This window comes from Morone saxatilis, unplaced genomic scaffold (assembly GCF_004916995.1).
Source record: "Morone saxatilis isolate NCDOM2014 unplaced genomic scaffold, NCSU_SB_2.0 Contig15, whole genome shotgun sequence".
Lineage (NCBI taxonomy): Eukaryota > Metazoa > Chordata > Actinopteri > Moronidae > Morone > Morone saxatilis.
The window spans coordinates 23,322,195-23,343,114 of NW_023339707.1; the positions used below are offsets into that span (position 1 = coordinate 23,322,195).

Sequence of the window (20,920 nt, forward strand, 5' to 3'; positions counted from 1 at the left end):
TATATATATATATATTATATATTCCCCTCTGGGTTAGGCCTTAGATTTCTGTGTCTGTAGGGATTTCTCTCACCGCCTTGCTGTGCAGATGAGAAGTTAAACGGTGAAAGCCATTAGTTACTGAAGCATGAGGTTCTTGGGAGTCTCTGTGGACTTGAGTAGATCAAATGCTGCCTCTTTGAAATGTGGTGAGAGGGTGTGAATTTAAGGGTTTGCTATCACAGAGCATGACTTCACTGTAGGCGACATATAGCTGCTCTAAAGCATTCAAACCTAAGCGCATCAGATATTGCTGAAGATCTGAAGTGCATTTTGATGCTGTGTCTTTTTGAATGTCTTCCCACCTCTTTGAGTTGACTAGCAGTTCACTAATATTTGGGAAGCAGAAGAAGGATGTTTTTTCCTCCTCACGTGACATGTGGCTGACAAATCAGAGGAATTGAAATCCTTTACTTCCACCATTTCCCCTCTGGAAATCTCCTGAAAGGATTGGAGAAATGGGGGAAAGAGTGCGAGGGAGGGGGATAGACCGAGTGTGAAGGAGTAAGACTTGGGGGGGAAATAAAGAAAGCCAAAGCCCTTGAGGATTATCTTTTTCTTCTCCCTCCATCTCACTCCCCCTCTCGCTCTCTTTCGCTTTTTGTTTGAACACATGACCACAGCTCATCAGTCTCAGTTCACATAATGACCATATTTAGATGAGAGCAGGGGTGCAGAGAGAAAAGGATATGAGGCTGATGTCGGAGTGAAGCTCAGAAGCAGCACAACCTGGATTTTTGTCAGAAGCAGTGGATTTTGCCAATGCAGTAGTAAACTATTCTGTCTATTCTCTGTATTTAATACACCGTAGAGGAACAATAAGTGACTTCTCACACTGTCAACACAATACAGTGAACACCCGCGGGTCCCTTCACAGCACTCACTGCACTGTGCATGCCTCAGATGCCTCTGATCTCATAGATTTCAGCAGGAGAGATGGCTGCTGTGCTGGATGTGTCTGTATTCAGTGACAAGGGAACAGCGGAGAGACCTTGGGCAATAAAACAAAGAGCATGTGTTCTAACATGAGGCTCATTTGCCCACAATTGGTTTAATGTTTGACATTATGCTTCCTCTTTCCTCCTTTGTAGACACAAAACTGTTAAATGTTTCTGTGTAATGGTAACTATTGGTTAATGTGCTGGAATTCATTTGCCGTTTTGCAACAAACCCGATGAGCTAAGCAGAGGAAATTACAGTAATGTCTTCTGTCTGTCTCCTCTAACCAATGCCCGTCACACCCAGTCTAGGAAGGTTAGTCGCAGGTCTACGTTATATCAGGTGATTACTTTTTGTGTAAGTTGGCACTTACTGTAACTGTATGAAGGCAACACTGAAAGGTAAGTGTCACTAGTTTCAAGAATCTCAGAGGTTTCACTTATGCTTAGATAATGTTGTTGTACCATAAATGACGTGTGGGATGAGGACACAGACAACCACAGTGTGTGTGAATTCACATGTACACCCAGGCTCAGTGGAGGACTGATGACTGGACTGGTCTGAGCTCTGGATTTTCAGGTAAATGTGACATGTTTAGATGTGTCTCACTGTGATGTGGCTTTGTCGCCATTTTTAATCACAGTGCTGCCTGTGGAACTGCGAAGTGTTGGGCCCAAGTGTTGCCTTGTGGGCTTTGACGTAATGTAGGGGATGGAGTGGGTGGGACTTAATCCAGATGAGCTGAAGGAGAAGAAGAAAGATGGAAAGAAGGAAATTAATGGAGATGAATTAAAAATCAGGGCAAAGGTCTCTTCCTGTTCTGCTAAAGAAATAGTTCAGCATTTTGGGAATTGCTTCTTCACTCTCTTGTTATGAGTCAATACCACTGTCATATCTGTCCGTTATTATTCAATTCAGTTATATTTGTATAGCGCCAAATCATAACAAAAGTTATCTCGGAACACTTTTCAAATAGAGCAGGTCTAAAGCGTGTTATCTATAAAATTATTTACCGAGACCCAACAGTTCCCACCATGAGCAAGCACTTGGTGAAAGGCAAGGCAGACATCTCGAGCAGCTAGGTTGGCGGCAGTCTGCCTCGACCGGTTGGGATAGGTCAGAGAGAGGGGGGGTGAAAGGGGGGTAGAGGGTACAGTTACCAGCCTGTTGGCTTAGCTTAGCATAACGACTGGAAACAGGGGGGAAATCCACCTACCAGCACCTAAAGCTAACTATTTAACATATATTTATTTTGTATTTTGTTTGTTCCAATTTGTTTAATTTATACAAAGAACAACGTGTAAAAATATTTGTCATAAGTCACAAGCTCACAAGAAATAATGCTTTGTAATTAATAATGTTTTATAGGTGCTGGAAGGTATATTTTGGTGCCAGATAAAGCCAACCTAGCTGTTTCTCACTGTTTTCGGTCTTTATGCTAAGATAAACTAAAAGTGGTTCCGATCTTTCCGTCCAGCCCTGCAAGAAGAAACCAAATTATCATAATTCCCCAAAATGTTGAACTGTTCCTTTAACAGACACGTTTCAGTGAGTCTCTCTCCCTTTAACCGCTTCCTTTAGCAAAAGCCAAGACATCACCTCATCTAAAATGGCCCAGATATTTTCTTACTGAGCCTCAATCCCAAAATAATTTGATGTATGTCATACTCAGATTAGGAACAAGGGATAACAGAAAATCCATGAACCTACAGTTGGTGCCAGCAGTGTTTGTTGTTTGGAAGTGGACAAAAAAAAAAATTCCTCTGTAAGCATGGGATTTAAGATAGAGCGGCCAGCTGCTCGGCTCTAGAGCCCAGAGATGTCATATGATTTTAAGGTCGCGTTAGCTGTGGCGTTTGGTAAACAAAAGGTGATCTGAACACACTGTAGGTCACTTTTTTAACAAAAATACCAGTGGTGAGAAATCCACACACACATAAGCACACAGTAAAGGGGATAAGGGCTCACAGCCTCTGATCCTATTATAGAAGCCAGAGCACTGCAGGCTCCTGAGAGGCTGGGAAAGAAATGGCTAAACATGATGTTTTTATGGGAATCTTCCTGTGGTAAAACCGAAAAACATCCCAATGGGAAGAATTTCATCAGGAGATCTCACCTTCTCTCTCTTTTTCTGTGTCACTTTCTCTTTCTGCCCCCCCCCAACTCCCTTTGTTTCTCTCCCAAATGCTTTCTGGAAGTGACAGACATCCCACATAATTTAGAGAGACGGAGCCTCCGCTAATCTTGCCTTTTTCTTCATCAGATAGGCATGCAGCGTTCTCCGAGTGTTTTGGCCCAGAAAGTCTGTGTGCAACTATCCTACATCTGTGCAGTTTGTTGGTTTGTGGAATGCTTGGAATCGCCTCCATGGCAACGGCCGGGCTGTGTGTGTGTGTGTGTGTCTGTGTGGAGTGGTAAATATTGACTTCACCACCTCCCCATCCCTGTGTCTGTCCGTGACAGGAGCACAGGGGGCGGTTGTGTGTGTGTGTGTGGGGGGGATCGGTACACATGCTTTATCCAGGACTCAGCAGAGTTCTGCCATCGGGGGCGTATGTTTACCTTCAGACCTCCAAACATCGCCGGGAGCTTTCTGGGTCCGAGTGGTTCACAGTTTGGTTTAGTGTGTGTGTGCTCACAACACAAAAGAGGTGAAATGCCACGAGCTTTATGACACACTCTCTGTGTTACATTATCTTACTCTTTGTAATGATCAACCTAATGGTTAAGTAAATGGGAAGTGTGGATGGCTAGTAGTCAGTCTCTGAAACCTGTGTGAGGGTAACGCTGCTGTGCAAACACAGCTATTCAGCCATTTCCTCTATTCATGTTTGCTGAAAGAGAAGAGAAACAAGATGACAATAACCCATGTTTGTTGAGAACCAGGAACCATTCTACCTGTTGTGGTACATAATAACCGTTAACAGACTAACTTGTGAACTGCTCTAGGTGCTCCCTTTTTTTTTTTTCCTTTCGTTTTCCCACAGCAGATGGATTTGTTGAGACAGGATAAGAGAAGTGCTTGGAGGGCTAGCAGCAGCAGCAGTAGTGGTTTGACCAGTTTGTCCTGTCCCATCATTGCTACACCCGTGTTGTTTGCAGGCCCCAGATGGAATGTCATCACAGCGTTTGGCGAATAAGATTAGTGAATAGATGTTGATAATCTGGACAGAACAAGCAGGGCCAGATTATGTTACAATTGGTGGCCCGCTGACGCAGGAGCCAAAGCCTCCCCACTTTCCTCCCCCGTAGTAATTACATAAAGAGCATTGAGATGAAGGAATACATCCACCAGGCTGACATTAGGATCACATGCACTCGCTCACACGGACACACTCGTATACACTCCCTGTAGGCAAATACATACTTCCTGTCCACTGAACTACATCAGTTGTTCCCTCTTCAATCCAATGAGACAAACGCTTAAAGACTGGGATTTATGAGCAGTCTCCTCGACATGCGGTTCTTTATTTTTACTGTACCACTGTCAAATGGAAAACCGCTCTGGAATGACGTTGAAATCGGTCAAGTGTGCGTTTGTTTGCACTATTCAGATTTTGAGGACAGCCTGTTCATCCGTCCACTTGAGTTCATTCTGTCTGGCACACGTGAGCAGAGCATACACGCACATACGCCGTTTTAAACGTTTGATGTCTGCTTATGCAAATGCAATAAAAACAGGATGATATCTCTCTGCAGTCTGGCACCTGTTGTTCACTAAGCTCGCTCAAGAGGACTTGCAGAGGAGGCCCATAGAGACTAAATGTTAATTCAGCTCTTTTATACTGTGGGGGACGTGTCCTGCACAGTGGCCACATTCAGGATCATATTATCAAGCTTTGGGTCTCTTTTCTGATCCTAAATTTACTTTTGCTTTTACAGTGGTCAGGCTTGGGCCTTCAGTGTCCGAGCCTGGAATGTAATCACTACCATCACTGTTTGTCTGCTGAAGTACACGACTTATAAGCAGACACAAACCCAGTCAGGGGCCTGGTATAGTTAGCATCAGATTATTCAGATGTTTAGCAGCTAGAACTTGAGTTCATCTCTCAATTTCTGCATATTAAAATGCTAGCTCTAGCTCTCTTTCAGTTTATCTCAGATTCCTGCATATTAAAATGTTGGTCTTCATTGCTGTCACTCTAAACTAGTCCTGGTAATGCCGTGTTCAAACTACGTGAATTTTTTGTCTGTCTATCTATTTGTTAGGATGGACACAGCGTCTGGCAGTTATAGCTTGCCGTCTTTCACAACCTGTGAGATGTTTTCAGTAAAGAGATATGTATGAAAAGCCCAAAAAAGAAATTAAATGAATGTGACTTTTCCTGTTTCACAGTTCAATCTTTGCTACGTTTACACTCATGCACGGAAGCACCCTCTTTGCTCCTGTTGGTCAGCATCACAAACGTGTCGTGGAATTTGTCTCGAAGGGCTAAAGAATTTCTGACATGGTCGTCTCTTTGGCGGGTCATCTTGCAGTCGTGATCCATTTTGATATCATGTAGTCTGAACCTGGCATAACTTTGTGTTGCTAATAATAGCCAACATTAATTCTTCTAACAAAAGTAAGCATTAGCTGCATTGTTAAATATATGCAAGCCGTTTAGTATAGTGTCAAATAATGGTAAATTCCCAAATTTCTTTTCTTCACATGGAGTTCAGTTTTGGTTAACTTTAATTTCGAAGTCGCAGCTTCAACCAATAGCAAAAAAAAGACCATGTGCATTTGTGCGTGCGTGACTGTGCCATAACCGTAAACACAGTCTGAGGCGGAATCTGATCGGCCCCTCTTTTTACATTCCAAGCACTGATTGGCTTCTATTCAAATTATAAAGCCATTAATGCATAAAAGTAATAATTTATCTACACAAATTGTTAATAACTTGTCATATTAATAACTAATTCTTGACAAGAAAGACAGATATAACCTCATAATTCCAAGGCCGTGATTAGTAAACAAAAAGAGGAAGAATTTTTTCCTTTTAAACTCATGGCTGTTCATTCTTTTGTAGGTATTTCATCTTACTTGTCAGAGAAAAAAATGCAGAGGGCTTCCGATCCATCATCATGGGTGAACAGGGATTCATTATACAGGAGCACTGGTTATTCCTACAATGTGACAAAGTGTTAATACAACAGTTTCATTGTTGTGATTATAGCGTTATGGCAAAAGCTTAGTTGTGACCTTTAACCTGTCGCCAGAGGCATTAAAGTCGCCGGCCTTTTGGTGAAGGTAGACTGTCAGAACATGCCCAATCCATGTGTTAGTCCACAGGCCAACAGCAACAAGCACTGTGAGGTACACGTGAGGGGTCTACTGTAACTGTCATTGCTACACACAAGTCCTGACTTGCCTCCTCACATAGCAGAGTTTCACCGTCTCCCTCAGTATTACTTTGAGTTTGCTTCAGCTTCATAGTGGGAAATCTCTCATTAAGCCTGCATGCAGAACATCTGAAGCAAGCTTGTTCAATTTTGATGTTCATGACTATTTGATCCTTCCCAAAAGATAAAACGATATTTTTAAATTAACCAGAGCACAGTAGACTTCATTACAAAGCCTGTGTTGTTTGGGGAAATGGACCAGTGTCACGATCCTGCCCTGACAAAGACTCTATCGGTAAAGCCTGTTAATGGATGAATGATACCACATCCTTTCTGTTATTTCAATGGGAGGACCATTCATTGATGGTAATTCTTTTCTTTTCATATAAAATGTAAAAAGCAAGCAAAAGAGGGATATGCAGCCTTCTGTAAGGGGAAAACAACCCCGGCAGCAATATTAAAAGACTATTCCCATTTACCAAAAGCCCAGGAGACTTGAAGGATTTGGAATTCATTGTCAGATCTTATGCATAATTAAGCAAATCCCCCCACCCAACCAGCCACCCCACCTGCCCAGAGGGATTTTCATGCTGCTGTGCTTCTTAGACAGTAGGTGGTTGTTACAGTACCTCAGCCCTACTAGGCTAGAATCAGTTTCCCGTTTTTATTAGCTACTGATGTTACACACATAGACATGATTCCTGCAAAACATGACAATGTTCGACTTCACAACTTCCTTTATATCCATATTTTCCTGCGGGCTGTTAAAGCTAAAATACACAAGGATCTGGCAGCCTGCAAGCCACAGGCCAGTTCTGTGTCTTGTTTATGCCGCCTGCTGTGAGCTGACAAAAGATGGCTTTGTTGGAAACTGAGTGTGAAGAAAGGCCTGAGAGTTAATGCTCTGTTTGGTGTTCCAGGAGTTTTCAGCGTATTTGTCTGGGTTCGCAGTCTGGGTCAGAGTATTACGACACTGTTGGCCAAAGGAACCAAATTCTATTCAACCTTGAAATTTTGTGAGTAGCTAAAATGGGTCCTTTTCATGTGTTTCAGATGCTGTGTTACATGGACAGCTGCTGTTTAACTAGCATGTTCACCATTATTTAGCAATGGTCTGTCCACACAATGTGTTATTTAAGCCCCATCTTATTGGTTGACTCATTGAGGCGACAGTCTTTTTTTTGGCGAAAGCGCCATCTGAGTGAAACGGGGGAAGGCATTTACACATCCAAGGTAGCGTCTCCGCTGTGCTCTGCCTCCGATGGCTTATTAACCATGACACCAGTCTGCTCGGGGAGAAGGCGTATCACACAAAGAGCAGCTCCCTGAGCCACCCGTCATCTTTGTGTCTGCTCTCTTGTGTCTGTGTGTTAACCTGCACGCACTGTTTAACTCACTGGGATGCGACCCCCTTTATGCAGACGTGCCCCGGGGGTACTTATCGACTGTCCGGCCCCATTGACCCCTCTTCACTTCCTCGCCCTCCTCCCCCTTCTCACCCATTCATGATGCCAACCAAAAATGAACCCCTATGTTATGCTCCTTTCATTGTTCCTGCTGCAGCTTTCTGCCTGTTTTTAATATTTATTTCTGAGCTGCATCAATGCTCATCTGGATCAACTCACATGTGCTTACTGTACATCCATAAGAATCACTTAAAGTGACTGAAAACACACCAGTAAGCCTTTATCTCCAATGTTGCCTCTGCTTCCCTCTCCTACCATATTGCCATTCTGTTGCAAAATAAGTGGAGGGCACTGAGGAAGCATCCAAAATGACCGACAAGAACCAGTGACAGCTTCACTAATTTCCCTTGCGTGGTTAGCAAACTGTGCTCTTCTTTGTGCCACGCATTTTCCACCATATGTCACTGCATCGCTCTCACTGCGAGCATGCCTGCTAGCCTGTGTACTGTAGCTTGTCTCCTGTTCAAGATTAGACTCTTGTGAATGAGAGTGGGCTCACACATTGGCTGACTCCAATGTTACATCCAACAGATGCATGGCTTCCTAAATAGCAACAGTCAGGCTGGGCATGCCGGCAGAAGGCTCAGTAGCCTGACACTACCCATATGCACTCTGACCCTCGTCTGCTTATCAGAGGGCTCCCAAGCCACCCCACCTTAGTGTTTTAGTGTGGAAATTAGCATTTCCTAGTGGACCCCCTGCGGCTATATCTTTCCATGATAGCACAGGCTTGAGTCCCTAAATTATCCTTGGCTTAGTGTAATGATTTCCCCGCACTAAGCTGATATTAGAGCTACTTCATGAGCCAGAGTAGGCGGGAAGCTTCAGAAATGAAGAGATACAGAGAAAAGCTACAACAATCCAAAACTGCCCTCTTGACCTCCTTGGTCTGTTTTGTCCATTACTGAAAACTCACTGTAATCATGCAACATGAAACAAATAAAAGCTTTGTTCAAGTAATGTGTTGTTAAGGGACTAGTGTGAAGGATTCAGTGTCGTTTAGCACTGTAGTTGCTGATTGCAACACCCTCAATTAAAGCTGCACTAATCAATAATTCTGTATTCACAATGGAGGAAGCTATGTGTGAACTATTGTGAATGGGGTCACATGTAGTGATGATAAGTGAGAATTATCATCTGCATTTCCTCTAAGCTGCAGAGCATTTTAGCATCTTTCAGGCAATTGTTTGTTCATATGTTCCTTGCTAATGCGTTCATATCATTATTATTTCCCATCAGCCTCAGCTGGACTTAGTGTTTTAGTACCAATTAGTAAATGTTAGCATCCTCACATGCTAAACAAAGATGGTGAACATGGTCAACATTACATCTGCTAAACTTAGCATGCCTGAGAACAGCTTCACAGTGCTTGTAGTTCTTCTGCAAATAACTTAAATGATTATCATAGTTAGGGGTCACTATTGTTGGTAATCTGTTGATAAATGAATTGATTTACTAAAAAGACGATGACTTTTTAGTTCCATCTTAATTAAATTTGTGAATGTGAATCGGGTTTGATGGGAGCTTTACTAAATAAATAAACTGACTCATCTTTAAATTATCAAGGCTTCAAGGCAAAAGAAGGACAGTAACACCACAAAATGCTAGAACACGTCTCTGTATGTGCATCTGTGTCTGACACATGTGCATGTAGGCATGTGCGACATGTCTGCTGTGTGTATGTGCTCCGCTGGTGGCAGTGGGATGAAGTGGATCTCATGTCTGTGTTGAAAACGAGGAGTAGCAGCTGCTCCACCGTCCGTGGGGAAGGTTTGGTTCATGTGGTCTACATGACACTGTCTCAGCGGGTTTAGAGCAGTGGTCTCCACTCCGTCTCTGGTTTCTGCGTCTGGTCTTGTAGCAGTCAGAGGAATTTTTCCAGAGAATGTGTTCTATGAAAATGACACAAGAAAGCAAGTCTATTTGATGCGAAATGATTATGTCATCTTTTACAGTGCCTTGAAATGAAATTTGAATGAAGTTTCTTTTTTATCTGCTGTGTCACAGACTTTTTTTTTCTCTGTCCTTGAATGCACTACAGGCCTTGGCCATGGGGGTATCCAAGAGTAAGCCCAAGGATGTAGGCCAGCGAACCCGCAGCCTCGATGCCAACCTCAGCTCCGGGGGAGGGGCTGGCGGCCACCACCTCAACTCAAATCAACAGTCCTTAACACCCAATCGTAGCCCTACTGTGGATGGAGGTCTCGGTGGCAATCCATCTATGACCAATAATGCAGAGCTGGCCCTGTTTGGAGGCGTGGACAATAATAGTGTCACCTCTCCCAACAGACTCACACTAGCAGGTGAGAAACCTTGGTTTTTAGATGTAGTGGTTTGTTGTGTGAGTGTTTCTAACTGTATGCCCTGTATGTACAATATGTCTTTGGTAATAACCACCTTTTCTCTCCTGATAGGAGGCGTGACAACCTTTGTGGCATTGTATGACTATGAGTCTAGAACGGCCTCAGATCTGTCTTTCAGGAAGGGTGAACGCCTCCAGATAGTCAACAACACGTAAGGAAAATACAGATGACAATCACATGCCTTGTCATCTCTCGTACACATGTACAAACAACTCAAAACTAGTCCAAGAACACTTCTTTAACACACATACACTATGTGAAAGATGGAGAATAACTGCACGTCGACAAGTCCAAAGATTGTCTGTCTGAGTTATGGCTCAGTTGTCTGACTGGCTGCTTTGCACCCCAAAACGCATGTCACTTGTCGTCTCTCTGAAACCTCCTGTAACCATGGGAACGGGCTTCCCTCAGCAGAGCTTGATTTGTGTCAACTGACACGTTTCTGCACAATTCTTGCTTCATTCACAAAAGACTGATTACATCTCGCTGCTCAGTCTGCCTCAGTAGGGACATTGTTATTTTTACTGAAGACCCCTGACCAGGAGACGCAGTGTGAGACCTAGTTACTCAGTACAAATCTAACCTGTTAACGGGGGGGCTCATGCTTGTTTTCAAAATAGGGACTTGCTTTATGAATCAATAGAGGCGCAGTCAACCATGTACTGTAGTGCTGCACCCCCAGTGCTGCTTGCCCACGGACAAACTGCTGACCTAGAAGGCAAGAGCTGAGGACAATAGTGGATTATCGCTGCATCTGGCCCCTTAAGCCAAAGACCTGGATCATTATTGGGTCAAGTACACAGAGAATGCATTAACCATCTCTAAGATTAGTTAACAGGTTATCGCAGTCAAATTAGGTATCAGTCAGGCTCATCTTAGCTTTAGTTGAATTATATAGCCGTGCACATTGAACTGATGTTTTTGTTACGATGATATTTTGACCACTGCATGTTTTTCTCTTAAGCCCCCTACTGCCTAATTATTGAGCCTCCCTCATCTCCAAGTTATGTAATACTTTAAATATTTTCATATCTTTAGCATATGCAGTATATTGGTCGTGTTATGAGTCTGTTCTGTCTACTCTGCTACTCTTCCACTGCTGATAACGTGCTCTCTCTCTGTATCTCTTTAACCCCTTTTCTTTTCCACCATTTCCCTTTCGTCTCTCTTTTCCATTTCTCCATCACAAACCATCACATTTTTTATAGGAGGAAGGTGAACTGCAGGTTTGTGAAGCTCCTTTGGAATTGTATTTGAATGTCCTGTTTGTTTGCCTGTGTGTGTGTCACCTGAAGCAAATACAGTACTTTTGCACTGTAATACCACTTGACTAGTAAGGCACAAACCACATAACTCTGCCCATGCCCCATGAACCCTCAGTACAGTAGTCAAGGGAAGTTGGTGTGAAGCCTTGCAGCACTATAATCAATTCAGGTCAACTGGCGGAAATTCATGTAAACAAATGATAATTTTCTTTCTGTATCTAGTGCTGCAAAGCTACAGCAGCTCACTCCTTGAAGTGTAGCATACAAGCACCATCCCTTCCCTGTTGTCATACCCACATGAATGCATGTTTGTTTATATAATTACATAACTTCCTTTTTTTTTTTTTAACAGTAGAGATATCTGGGCTTGCATTCATCAAGCTTCTCCAGGAACCAAGAGCTCAATTACTGTGCAAACTAAAACAAAGTTTGGAGTGGCTACAAAAAAATGCAAAATGATGCTCTGAGACACTTGATGAACCCCAGCCCTTGAAGTCAGAAAGACTGTGTTTTATTTGTGCTTTGGATGTGTGATGAGCCCTGGTGAAGCTGTGTGTTATCATTTCATCTGTGCAGAGAAGGGGACTGGTGGCTGGCGCGCTCCCTGACCACTGGAGAGAGCGGTTATATCCCCAGCAATTATGTGGCTCCATCTGACTCCATCCAGGCAGAAGAGTAAGCCTTTTTTTCCCTTGCTCTGTCTCTCGTATCTGTCTTTCATCAAGCACATGAAAGAATTAACACTCAAATGTTGGATACTTAGGAATTTTCTCCCTTTTTATCTCAATGTGCATTTGAAATAAGCACTCAAAGTAATAGTTTGACACTTATTTGTTTTCTTGTCGAGAGTTAGATGACAAGATACCCCTCTTGATAAATATGAAGCTACAGCTAGTTAGCTTAGCTTAGCTAGAGACCTGAAACATAAAGAAACAGCTATCCAAGCCTCTACCTACCAAAATCTTTTAAAGGTTATCAATAAGCTATATCTTGTTGGTTTAATCAATCAATCAAGTTTAAAAAAATTGATGTGATATTACAGGGGCACAGTAACTTCCTGGAGTCAACTAACGGTGATGACAAGACTCCTTGGAGTCACTGCACCCAGACAAGAAATAGTCCCGCACATAACCCCTCATAAACCACCACTAGCTGTTCCCTCTTTCCCCCTGAGTCTTTATGCTAAGCTAAGCTAACTAACTGCTGGCTGTGATGTCATATTTACCGTACAGACATGAGAGAGGTATCAATATTCTCATCCCAGTGTCAGCAAGAAAGCAAATGAGCATATTTCCCAAAATTTGGAAGAACTCTTCAAATAACTGTCGTGCATTTACTGTTTTCCACTCCTGGAGGATGTGCACTGCTGATCTTTACATGCTAACTAACCTGCTTGCTTATACACCAATCCACACAAACTAACCTTCTGTAACAACTCCATTTCTCACTTTTGCCTCCTGCCCCTCCAGTCATCTCAGACTGACTCTAGAGTCCAGGTAAGCAGCTGTTGCACTGTAGGCATTAGTATGCAATGCATCTGGAATGCAAAGACAGAGTTTCACTGAACTTTCTGAAACCATGAGCAACGAACTCACCCCGGCTTCCTCATCCCTTCTCTTCCACCCGCATACATCTTCTTCCCCTCACCAACCTGCTCCCATGTATCCCGTGTTTTTTTTTTTCTCTCGACCTCACCAGGTGGTACTTTGGCAAAATCACTCGCCGCGACTCAGAGAGGCTGCTGCTGAGTTTAGAGAACAGGAGAGGGACTTTCCTGGTGCGAGAGAGTGAAACCACCAAAGGTAAGTGCTTGGAGCCATGTACGAAGAAGAAAACTCATCAGTAGTTCTTAACATCAAGTACCAAAAATTGGTAGTAGCTTGCTCTACATGCTTAAAAATGAAAAAGAGTTTATGGTTTTGTCGAAAAAATATGTTAATATTCCTCAATCTAAGATAAATTCCCGTCGGCTCAATACATTTTTGTGATTCTAATTCAGTTTTTCAGAAGTATAATTTTGATATTGCACTGAAACTCTAAAAAATTAAACAGTAGAACTACGCTATTAGGGCCCCGAGGAGTGTTATGACTTTTGGCTTCCTCTAACAACAGCCCTGGGGTCTCTTGAAGTGCTAATGGCGAGTGAAGTTTTTCTTTAACACAGAGTATGGAAAAGGACCTGAGGAAGTAGACCTAATTATTCAGTGGTATTGATCAACAGTCTTACTCGAGAACATTTTGTCCTGGAAATTTGTGAAAAACATACTTGCTGCAACTTTATTTTTTATTACCATTGATTACCAGTGGATTTTTTTCAGATGTGTGTGTTTCTGTAGTCTTCTTCATGTTCTCTTTTTATGAACTTGTAAAATGTTCAGATCTCAACATGAAGCGCAGTTTGAATTCTATGACACGTCTTTCTAAAATGCACCAAAAAGAAGAAAGCAAATTCTCTCTAGCAGTCAGACATGATATCCTGCTGTTAACTGTGCGCCCTGCTGTGTCGTGTCAGTCGTGTGGCAGTGTGAATACAGAAGAGAGTCAAATCAGGCAGATGGGAAAAGGTTGGATGTGACGCCTGTGGGACTCAGTCTGGAGATAGTTCTGATAGGTGGCTGCTGCTGCTGCGGCGACACAGTCCCTGCAGGTTCAGCTGGCTCTGTGTGTAGGTGTGTGTGATTTTTACACATGTACATTACAGGGTTCCCTTTCGCTATTCCTATGATTGGATATGTATGTTAGCACTGCATAGAATGATAAAAGGGGACAAGGTGGGGAGGGATGGAGGGAAGTAGATGAGTGAGCAGGAGCCATGGAGAGGTAAAGGGTGGGTGAGCCCGACAGAATTAGGTCAGTGTGGAGCTGAGGACTGTACAACCACAGGCCATATCACCCAGTTCAAACATTCAGAGAAGGGGGAGGCATCGCCTTGGGGCCACTCGGTGATTCAGGTTTTTTTTTCCACCAGACTGATGCTGCCCCCTGGTGGCAGAAGGAGCACACTGTCACCAAAATATTGAAGTCTTAATTTCTCTTTTTATATCCATGCTAACAATTTTATCACCCCATTGAAGTCTTTTTGTAATTTGCTTATAAATTAAAAATGTAATCAGATTATTAGAATCAAATACTACTGTAGTATATTTCCCTACATCATGCATTATCATATTTGCTCTTATTCTTTCCAGGTGCCTACTGTCTGTCTGTATTGGACTATGACAACACCAAAGGGCTGAATGTGAAGCATTACAAGATCAGGAAGCTGGACAGCGGAGGCTTCTACATCACATCACGCACACAGTTCAGCATCCTGCAGCAGCTTGTCAATCACTATCGCAGTGAGTTCACTACGACTGCAGTGCTTCTATTTGCTTTATATTTTACATTTTGCAAAAATGACAACATGAGAAAACACTTACTTTCTTACCCTGTCTGTTTCTTGTACACTCAGCAGACTATTCTGTGATCAGGGAGGAAGCTGGACTTTGTTTTAACACATTCTGTCTTTTCTTGTCCCTCAGAGCATGCTGATGGGCTGTGTCACACTCTAACAGACATTTGTCCTGTACTGAAGCCTCAGACTCAGGGCTTAGCCAAGGATGCCTGGGAGATCCCGAGAGAGTCCCTCAAGCTTGACCTCAAGCTTGGACAGGGCTGCTTTGGAGAGGTCTGGATGGGTAAGCCATCTTTTGATCTGTTTCCTGAACAAACTCTGTCTCTGATCCCAGAAACAATGTGAAGAGAAAGTGCTCACTGAAAAGGCGCAAGTTCAAGTAAAATATTAACAAACTATGTGAAGACCAAAGTGCATAAAGAAGTTATATTCGTCCATATTCTTTTAAATCTTTACCCAAAAAGTGCATTGGGTCTCTTTCTTTTCTGTTTAATGCTTTTGTTTTTCATTTCATTTTGTCTTTCATGCTCATGTTCAGTAAACCATATGATCAAAGTGAATTAGCATCAAGCTGATAATTGATTAAGTTTAAACAACCAATACTGACTCTTTTTTTTTTTTCAATCTTTTTTATCAGGAACATGGAACGGTACAACACGGGTGGCAATAAAGACTTTGAAGCCCGGCACAATGTCCCCTGAGGCCTTCCTCCAGGAAGCTCAGGTCATGAAGAAACTGAGACATGAAAAGCTTGTTCAGCTCTATGCTGTGGTGTCTGAGGAACCGATCTACATCGTCACAGAGTATATGGGACAAGGTCGGCACGGTCAACTTATCTCGCTTTCAAATATAAACACTTTCACAGGGACCCAGGAAACAAATAATGTTCTTCTTTATGTCTCTTCAAATAACTGTAGGCTTGTTAAAATGCCATTTAAATATATTTACCTACTGAATGGAGGCTTATGGATGAAGTGACTCTAAAGATTTGTTTTTGACAGGAGCCAGTCAGAACCAAATCAAGCCTTGAGTCATTTATTTCCAGTAAAAACAAATGTTTTTAAAAATATTTTCTCTAAACAAAATGAAACTTTATTGTATTAAATAAACCTCATTATGTCAGTACAAAAATATAAGAAATAGAAGATTTCCTGCAGTAGCACATTAGGAAATTAATACTAAAAAAAGCTGATATGACCACAACAGCTCCAATGTTGTAATACTAACCTGCAGTTTGTGTCCCTGCTAACAGGTAGCTTACTGGATTTCCTGAAAGGTGACATGGGCAAAATGCTCCGCCTCCCCCAACTGGTGGATATGGCCTCCCAGGTCAGTACAAATAATCTGCGGCTGCATCACTTTAATCCATTCAAAATTTTATCTTGGGTGTTTTCCCTCAGTGTAGACAATCACAAAGCTTTGTCTCTCTCTCAGATTGCTTCAGGGATGGCTTATGTGGAGAGGATGAACTATGTGCACAGAGACCTCAGAGCTGCTAACATCCTGGTGGGAGATAACCTGGTTTGCAAAGTGGCTGACTTTGGTCTGGCTCGCCTCATAGAGGATAATGAATATACTGCCAGGCAAGGTAAGACCACAGGAAGGTGTTGATAGTCTCAATGTTTCAGTGTGCAGTAGCACAGTGGTTCCAAACCTTTCTAGCATGTGACCTCTTAAAATGTCATATCTAATTGTGACCCCACATCAAGCAGTTTAATCAGAGTGTTTTTTAAAGGTCTGAGGAGGTGGAAGTATCCAGTATTTTAAAGATATTTTTAGAAAAAAATAAAAGCAATTCTTGCAATAGAGTTTACATTACATTACATTACATTTCTTTCTCATCCCTTTTAATAATCTTTATGACTTGTCAGATTTGGGTCCCTGCAGCCGAGTTGAGAACTACTGATATAGAACCTGTAGTTATGAGGTGTTAGACTCCAGAAAACAGTATGATTCATGCAGCTGGTGTGATCTGCTTTTGTTTCAGTCTGTGCTACAATGATCTAATTTTAACTTGCTGATAAACCTGTCCTCTTGCAGGAGCCAAGTTTCCCATCAAGTGGACGGCTCCTGAGGCTGCTCTGTACGGCCGCTTCACCATTAAATCTGATGTCTGGTCATTTGGGGTTCTGCTGACTGAACTGGCCACTAAGGGCAGAGTGCCCTATCCAGGCAAGGATAATTTTCTTTTGGCCATTGTTTAGTGTGAGAGATTAACCTGTGTATATTAGATTGAGCACACATTGCTTTTATCACCTAGACTCCCGTACTGACGTCATGCTCCACCAGTCTAACAGCATAAAGATTTATGACTGGGAGTATATTGGTTATAAGCAATCACATGATTGCAATTGTGATTATGTGTTACTAACTTATTGTCTTTGCTCTGCCAGGTATGGTGAACCGGGAGGTGTTAGACCAGGTGGAGCGTGGTTACAGGATGCCTTGCCCTGCAGAGTGCCCTGAATCCCTGCATGACCTGATGCTGACCTGCTGGAGAAAAGAACCCGAGGAGAGGCCCACCTTTGAGTACCTGCAGGGCTTCCTGGAGGATTACTTCACCTCCACGGAGCCTCAGTACCAGCCAGGAGAGAACCTGTAACTGGGCTGAACGTGGAAATGTGCATGCCTCATGCATGTGCAAAACTGAGCATGTGCATCTACTTCAGAGTGCATGGACGAGTTGTTCGTCCACCCCGGCGCTCCCCCACCAGTCCCCGCACGCCGTGGTGTGTGGTGTGGTGTTGTGTGGTGGTGTGTGTGGGTGTGTGTTGTGTTGGGTGTGTGTGTGTGTGTATATAGTACAACGGGGCAGAAAGCCGACTGCATTCTGGGTACAATCAGTAACTGTCTGACATCAAGGAGTGTCAGTGGGACATCAAACCAATCAGCAACATTCAGTTCCTGCGTATTTCCAAAGTCAGTGTCATGCTCTCCAACATGTCAGCTCTGAGGGACTGTTTTCAAAGGCAAAGACTGAACTGTGGTATTAGTCTGAGTTTACCATACTGTACGTTATTTTGTCTGTCAATCAACACCCTACACAACCAAACAGGTGTTTCTACCTTCCTTGTGTTTGTAAGGCGCCCTAATGATATACATTCCCCATGCACTCTTCCTGTGTTAATTCACCTGACTGATCTTGTAGTTTGGCAGCTTCAACACTGCAACTGACACCAGACTATGACATAAAAGACATGGGGGAGTCAAACATGGGATTCCAGAGCATAAAGGTTGGGTACAAGTATTGTCCTGCTGAAGGCTCCACTTCAGGAGGTCTATTTTTAATACATTTACTTTGGGATACACACATGCTCAGAGTCCGTCTTCCATTTTGCCACTTGAGAAGCAGCTATTTGGGACATACAATAATATGCCAGGATATTGTTGGTCTTACCTTTTCATTATTATTAAATCTGGATCAACTGGAGTGAATAGTTTTATTTAATAACCATGCTTTCCCCTCCCTCCCTGTGCAACATTGAGGCTAGTTTCCCAACTGCTGTGAGATTTTTGTATGAGACTAACACCCTTGATTCCCATCAGAGTGTATAGACTTACTCGCCAATCGGACGAATTGGTTTATCGCTGTGACCAACATACAGCTCAACACAAAGAAGAGAAGAGGCAGCGTCTCTCTATTTTGTAATTGTGACTTTTCTTACACAACTAATGGCTACTGATCACTAACGGTCTCAGGATGGAGAAGACTAGAATTCTGCTGCGAGGATTTTTGTGCCAATGAAAATCTCTTTTGTACTCTCTTCTACTGTGTAAAAGTGTATTTTACTACTCTGAACTTTTCCTACAATGAAGTCTGAGTCGGAGCAGAGATTCTGCTGTTCTTCTTCTTAAAGGATAAGATCCTGCACCTGTGTACAGTACCAACCGGCTCACCAGCATGGTTTCGAGGTGCTGATTTGTTTTCAAGCATCTAAATTAAAATCAGGTGAATCTTCTTTCATGTCTCCTTTGAGTTCTAACCTTCATTAATATGCAGACTGTTTTTAATTAGCCTCCGCATTTCCCTATTCAGTGCGTCTTAGAGCACAACGGTACACTGGAGATATTATGTTTCTGTTCTCGCTGAAGATCATAAATGAGCAACAGAGTGACACTGTGCTGAGTATGGTTGTGCCTTCCTCCAGCCTGTAGGGGGCAGACCAGAAAACCTTCCCATAAACAGCATGTATAGCAAAATAAATTGGCATCTTCAGACTTAATTGTAAATATCCTTAATGCTAATATTTTGTGTATATATCATCTTTATAATTTATTCCTTTTAAAATAACCCAATTGTTTATTTTGTTTTCAGCATCATCATTGCAAACTTTAATGTTTATGGTACTTTTATGGGTTAAATAATATCTGACAATAATGATATAAATATATATTATAGAAACACTTTTTCATTACAAGTATTTTTGTGCACGTATTTCTGTGAAACCTATCTTGGCTGTACATTTACAATATGACTGACTGAGGAGAACTGCTCTGCATCCCCTGACTCGCCTTTCGGGAGAAAAACACTCCTGTCTTGCCAGATACTGATCATCTACCAGCATTACTCCTTCCCATAAATACAATCAAAACCACAAATGTTTACATCGTGATAATCTTCTAATCATTTTGGTGCTGCTTCAGAGGCTGGTAAATGAGCAGGTAAATCAAGTGTCATTCTCATTAAATATTTGTGTTTTCCTGTGTACACCTGACCAACATGGTGTGTGTGCTGCCATCATCTGTACCTCCACGTTAAATGGTTCGATCGACCATTTTCGGCTTGGATTTCACAAAGCACTTCTGATTATGATTAAATAACTCCGTACAGAAGATGATGTGGCTGCCACGAATGGAAGGAGTTTGATATCTGTGTAGCGTCTACTATGTCCTGTGGACATGGGTTATGCCTGCATGGGTGTAGTCAGGTTGTCTGGCATCCTCCCCTTCTTTCCCTGACCTGTCTCACTGAATGCTTATGAGCAAAAGTGTGGGAAAAAGTGCACAAAAACGGTTCTAATGTTTGTAAGCCTCGCTTACAAGCCAAGGACGTTTCCTGTGGGGTTCTGTGGGTCTTCTTTCTGGCTATGCAGATATTTTTTTAAATCTGTGATATTCCTATATATACTCTTTTCTACTGTATTCAATGGGGATTTTCAGATAAATAGCTCCTTGTTAAATCCTACTGAATATTGTTCAAATTTGAAAGTATGTTTGAATAAAATTTGTATATTGCCAGCTGTATCTGATCTTGTTTATCAACTGAATGAATTCTGTTTCTATAAAGAACTCATCAGCTCACTGAGTCATGAGACTGCAAACAAAGGTCATAACCAATAATGGACCTCAGTCTTACTTTCTTTACATAGAGTTGTGAGTTACCTCAGTGACTGTATGAATTTCTCAGCAGGTTTTTTCCACATACAGCTCATGAATCATGAATTCTTATGAACTAAAGCCACAATAATCTTGTGGAAGGTGACCTTGAATATTATCTCAGCATTAATAGATCCAAGTATGAATACTCGAAGATATATAATACCATAGGGCAAAAACTCACTAATGTGTTTACAGTAATATGAACAAACAATATATTATCGGTTTTAGAATTACATTTTTGTTTATCAGCTGTATAGTATTGAGAAACTTTACCCATGTTGAATATATTACTGCATTCACAGCTCAAGAACATTTTCATTTTAAATTACTCTTCTAATTACACATAAATCACATGGAACATTGTATTATTATATGCCTATATATTAATTATATACTTATGTCTGCATATCATGAGGCAGTATATTCTGTATAGTGTAATGCAGTGCTGGAAGAAGTATTAAAATATTTTAAGTCATTATTTTTTAGTCAGTATTTTAATTTAAGTCAAAAAATGCCACAAATTACTAAAGTATTATCAGAATAAGAGTCATTATGGCTTATGTCAGTGTTATATTGTCATATTAACGTGTAAAAAGCAGTTTAATGTTGTTTTTGGTCCAGGTGGAACTAGTTTGTATAGTTTTGGGGAGTTTAATCTGTATTATTTCTTAATGTTTTTATTTAAAATCTCCATCTGCAGAGTAACCATTAAGTATAGCTGTCACATAAATGTAGTGCAGTAAAAAAAAA

The 20,920-nt window shown here is 41.9% G+C and overlaps 1 protein-coding gene across 2 annotated transcripts in view; it reads left to right on the plus strand.

Annotated features, from left to right (window-relative positions):
• The window catches only part of src (v-src avian sarcoma (Schmidt-Ruppin A-2) viral oncogene homolog), a 23,789-nt gene extending 6,317 nt beyond the window's left edge, over positions 1 to 17,472 (plus strand). Inside the window, exons 2-13 of one of the 2 annotated variants that reach the window (XM_035657457.1) lie at positions 9,811 to 10,072; positions 10,184 to 10,283; positions 11,341 to 11,358; positions 11,974 to 12,072; positions 13,096 to 13,199; positions 14,586 to 14,735; positions 14,919 to 15,074; positions 15,429 to 15,608; positions 16,044 to 16,120; positions 16,226 to 16,379; positions 16,832 to 16,963; positions 17,185 to 17,472. In XM_035657457.1, coding sequence (XP_035513350.1) covers positions 9,820 to 10,072; positions 10,184 to 10,283; positions 11,341 to 11,358; positions 11,974 to 12,072; positions 13,096 to 13,199; positions 14,586 to 14,735; positions 14,919 to 15,074; positions 15,429 to 15,608; positions 16,044 to 16,120; positions 16,226 to 16,379; positions 16,832 to 16,963; positions 17,185 to 17,393 — 1,632 coding nt within the window. In that variant the 5' untranslated portion in view covers positions 9,811 to 9,819 and the 3' untranslated portion in view covers positions 17,394 to 17,472. The remainder of the gene's footprint in view (positions 1 to 9,810; positions 10,073 to 10,183; positions 10,284 to 11,340; positions 11,359 to 11,973; positions 12,073 to 13,095; positions 13,200 to 14,585; positions 14,736 to 14,918; positions 15,075 to 15,428; positions 15,609 to 16,043; positions 16,121 to 16,225; positions 16,380 to 16,831; positions 16,964 to 17,184) is intronic. The other variant, XM_035657458.1, reaches the window with a different exon arrangement.
• The last annotated feature ends 3,448 nt before the right edge of the window (positions 17,473 to 20,920 follow it).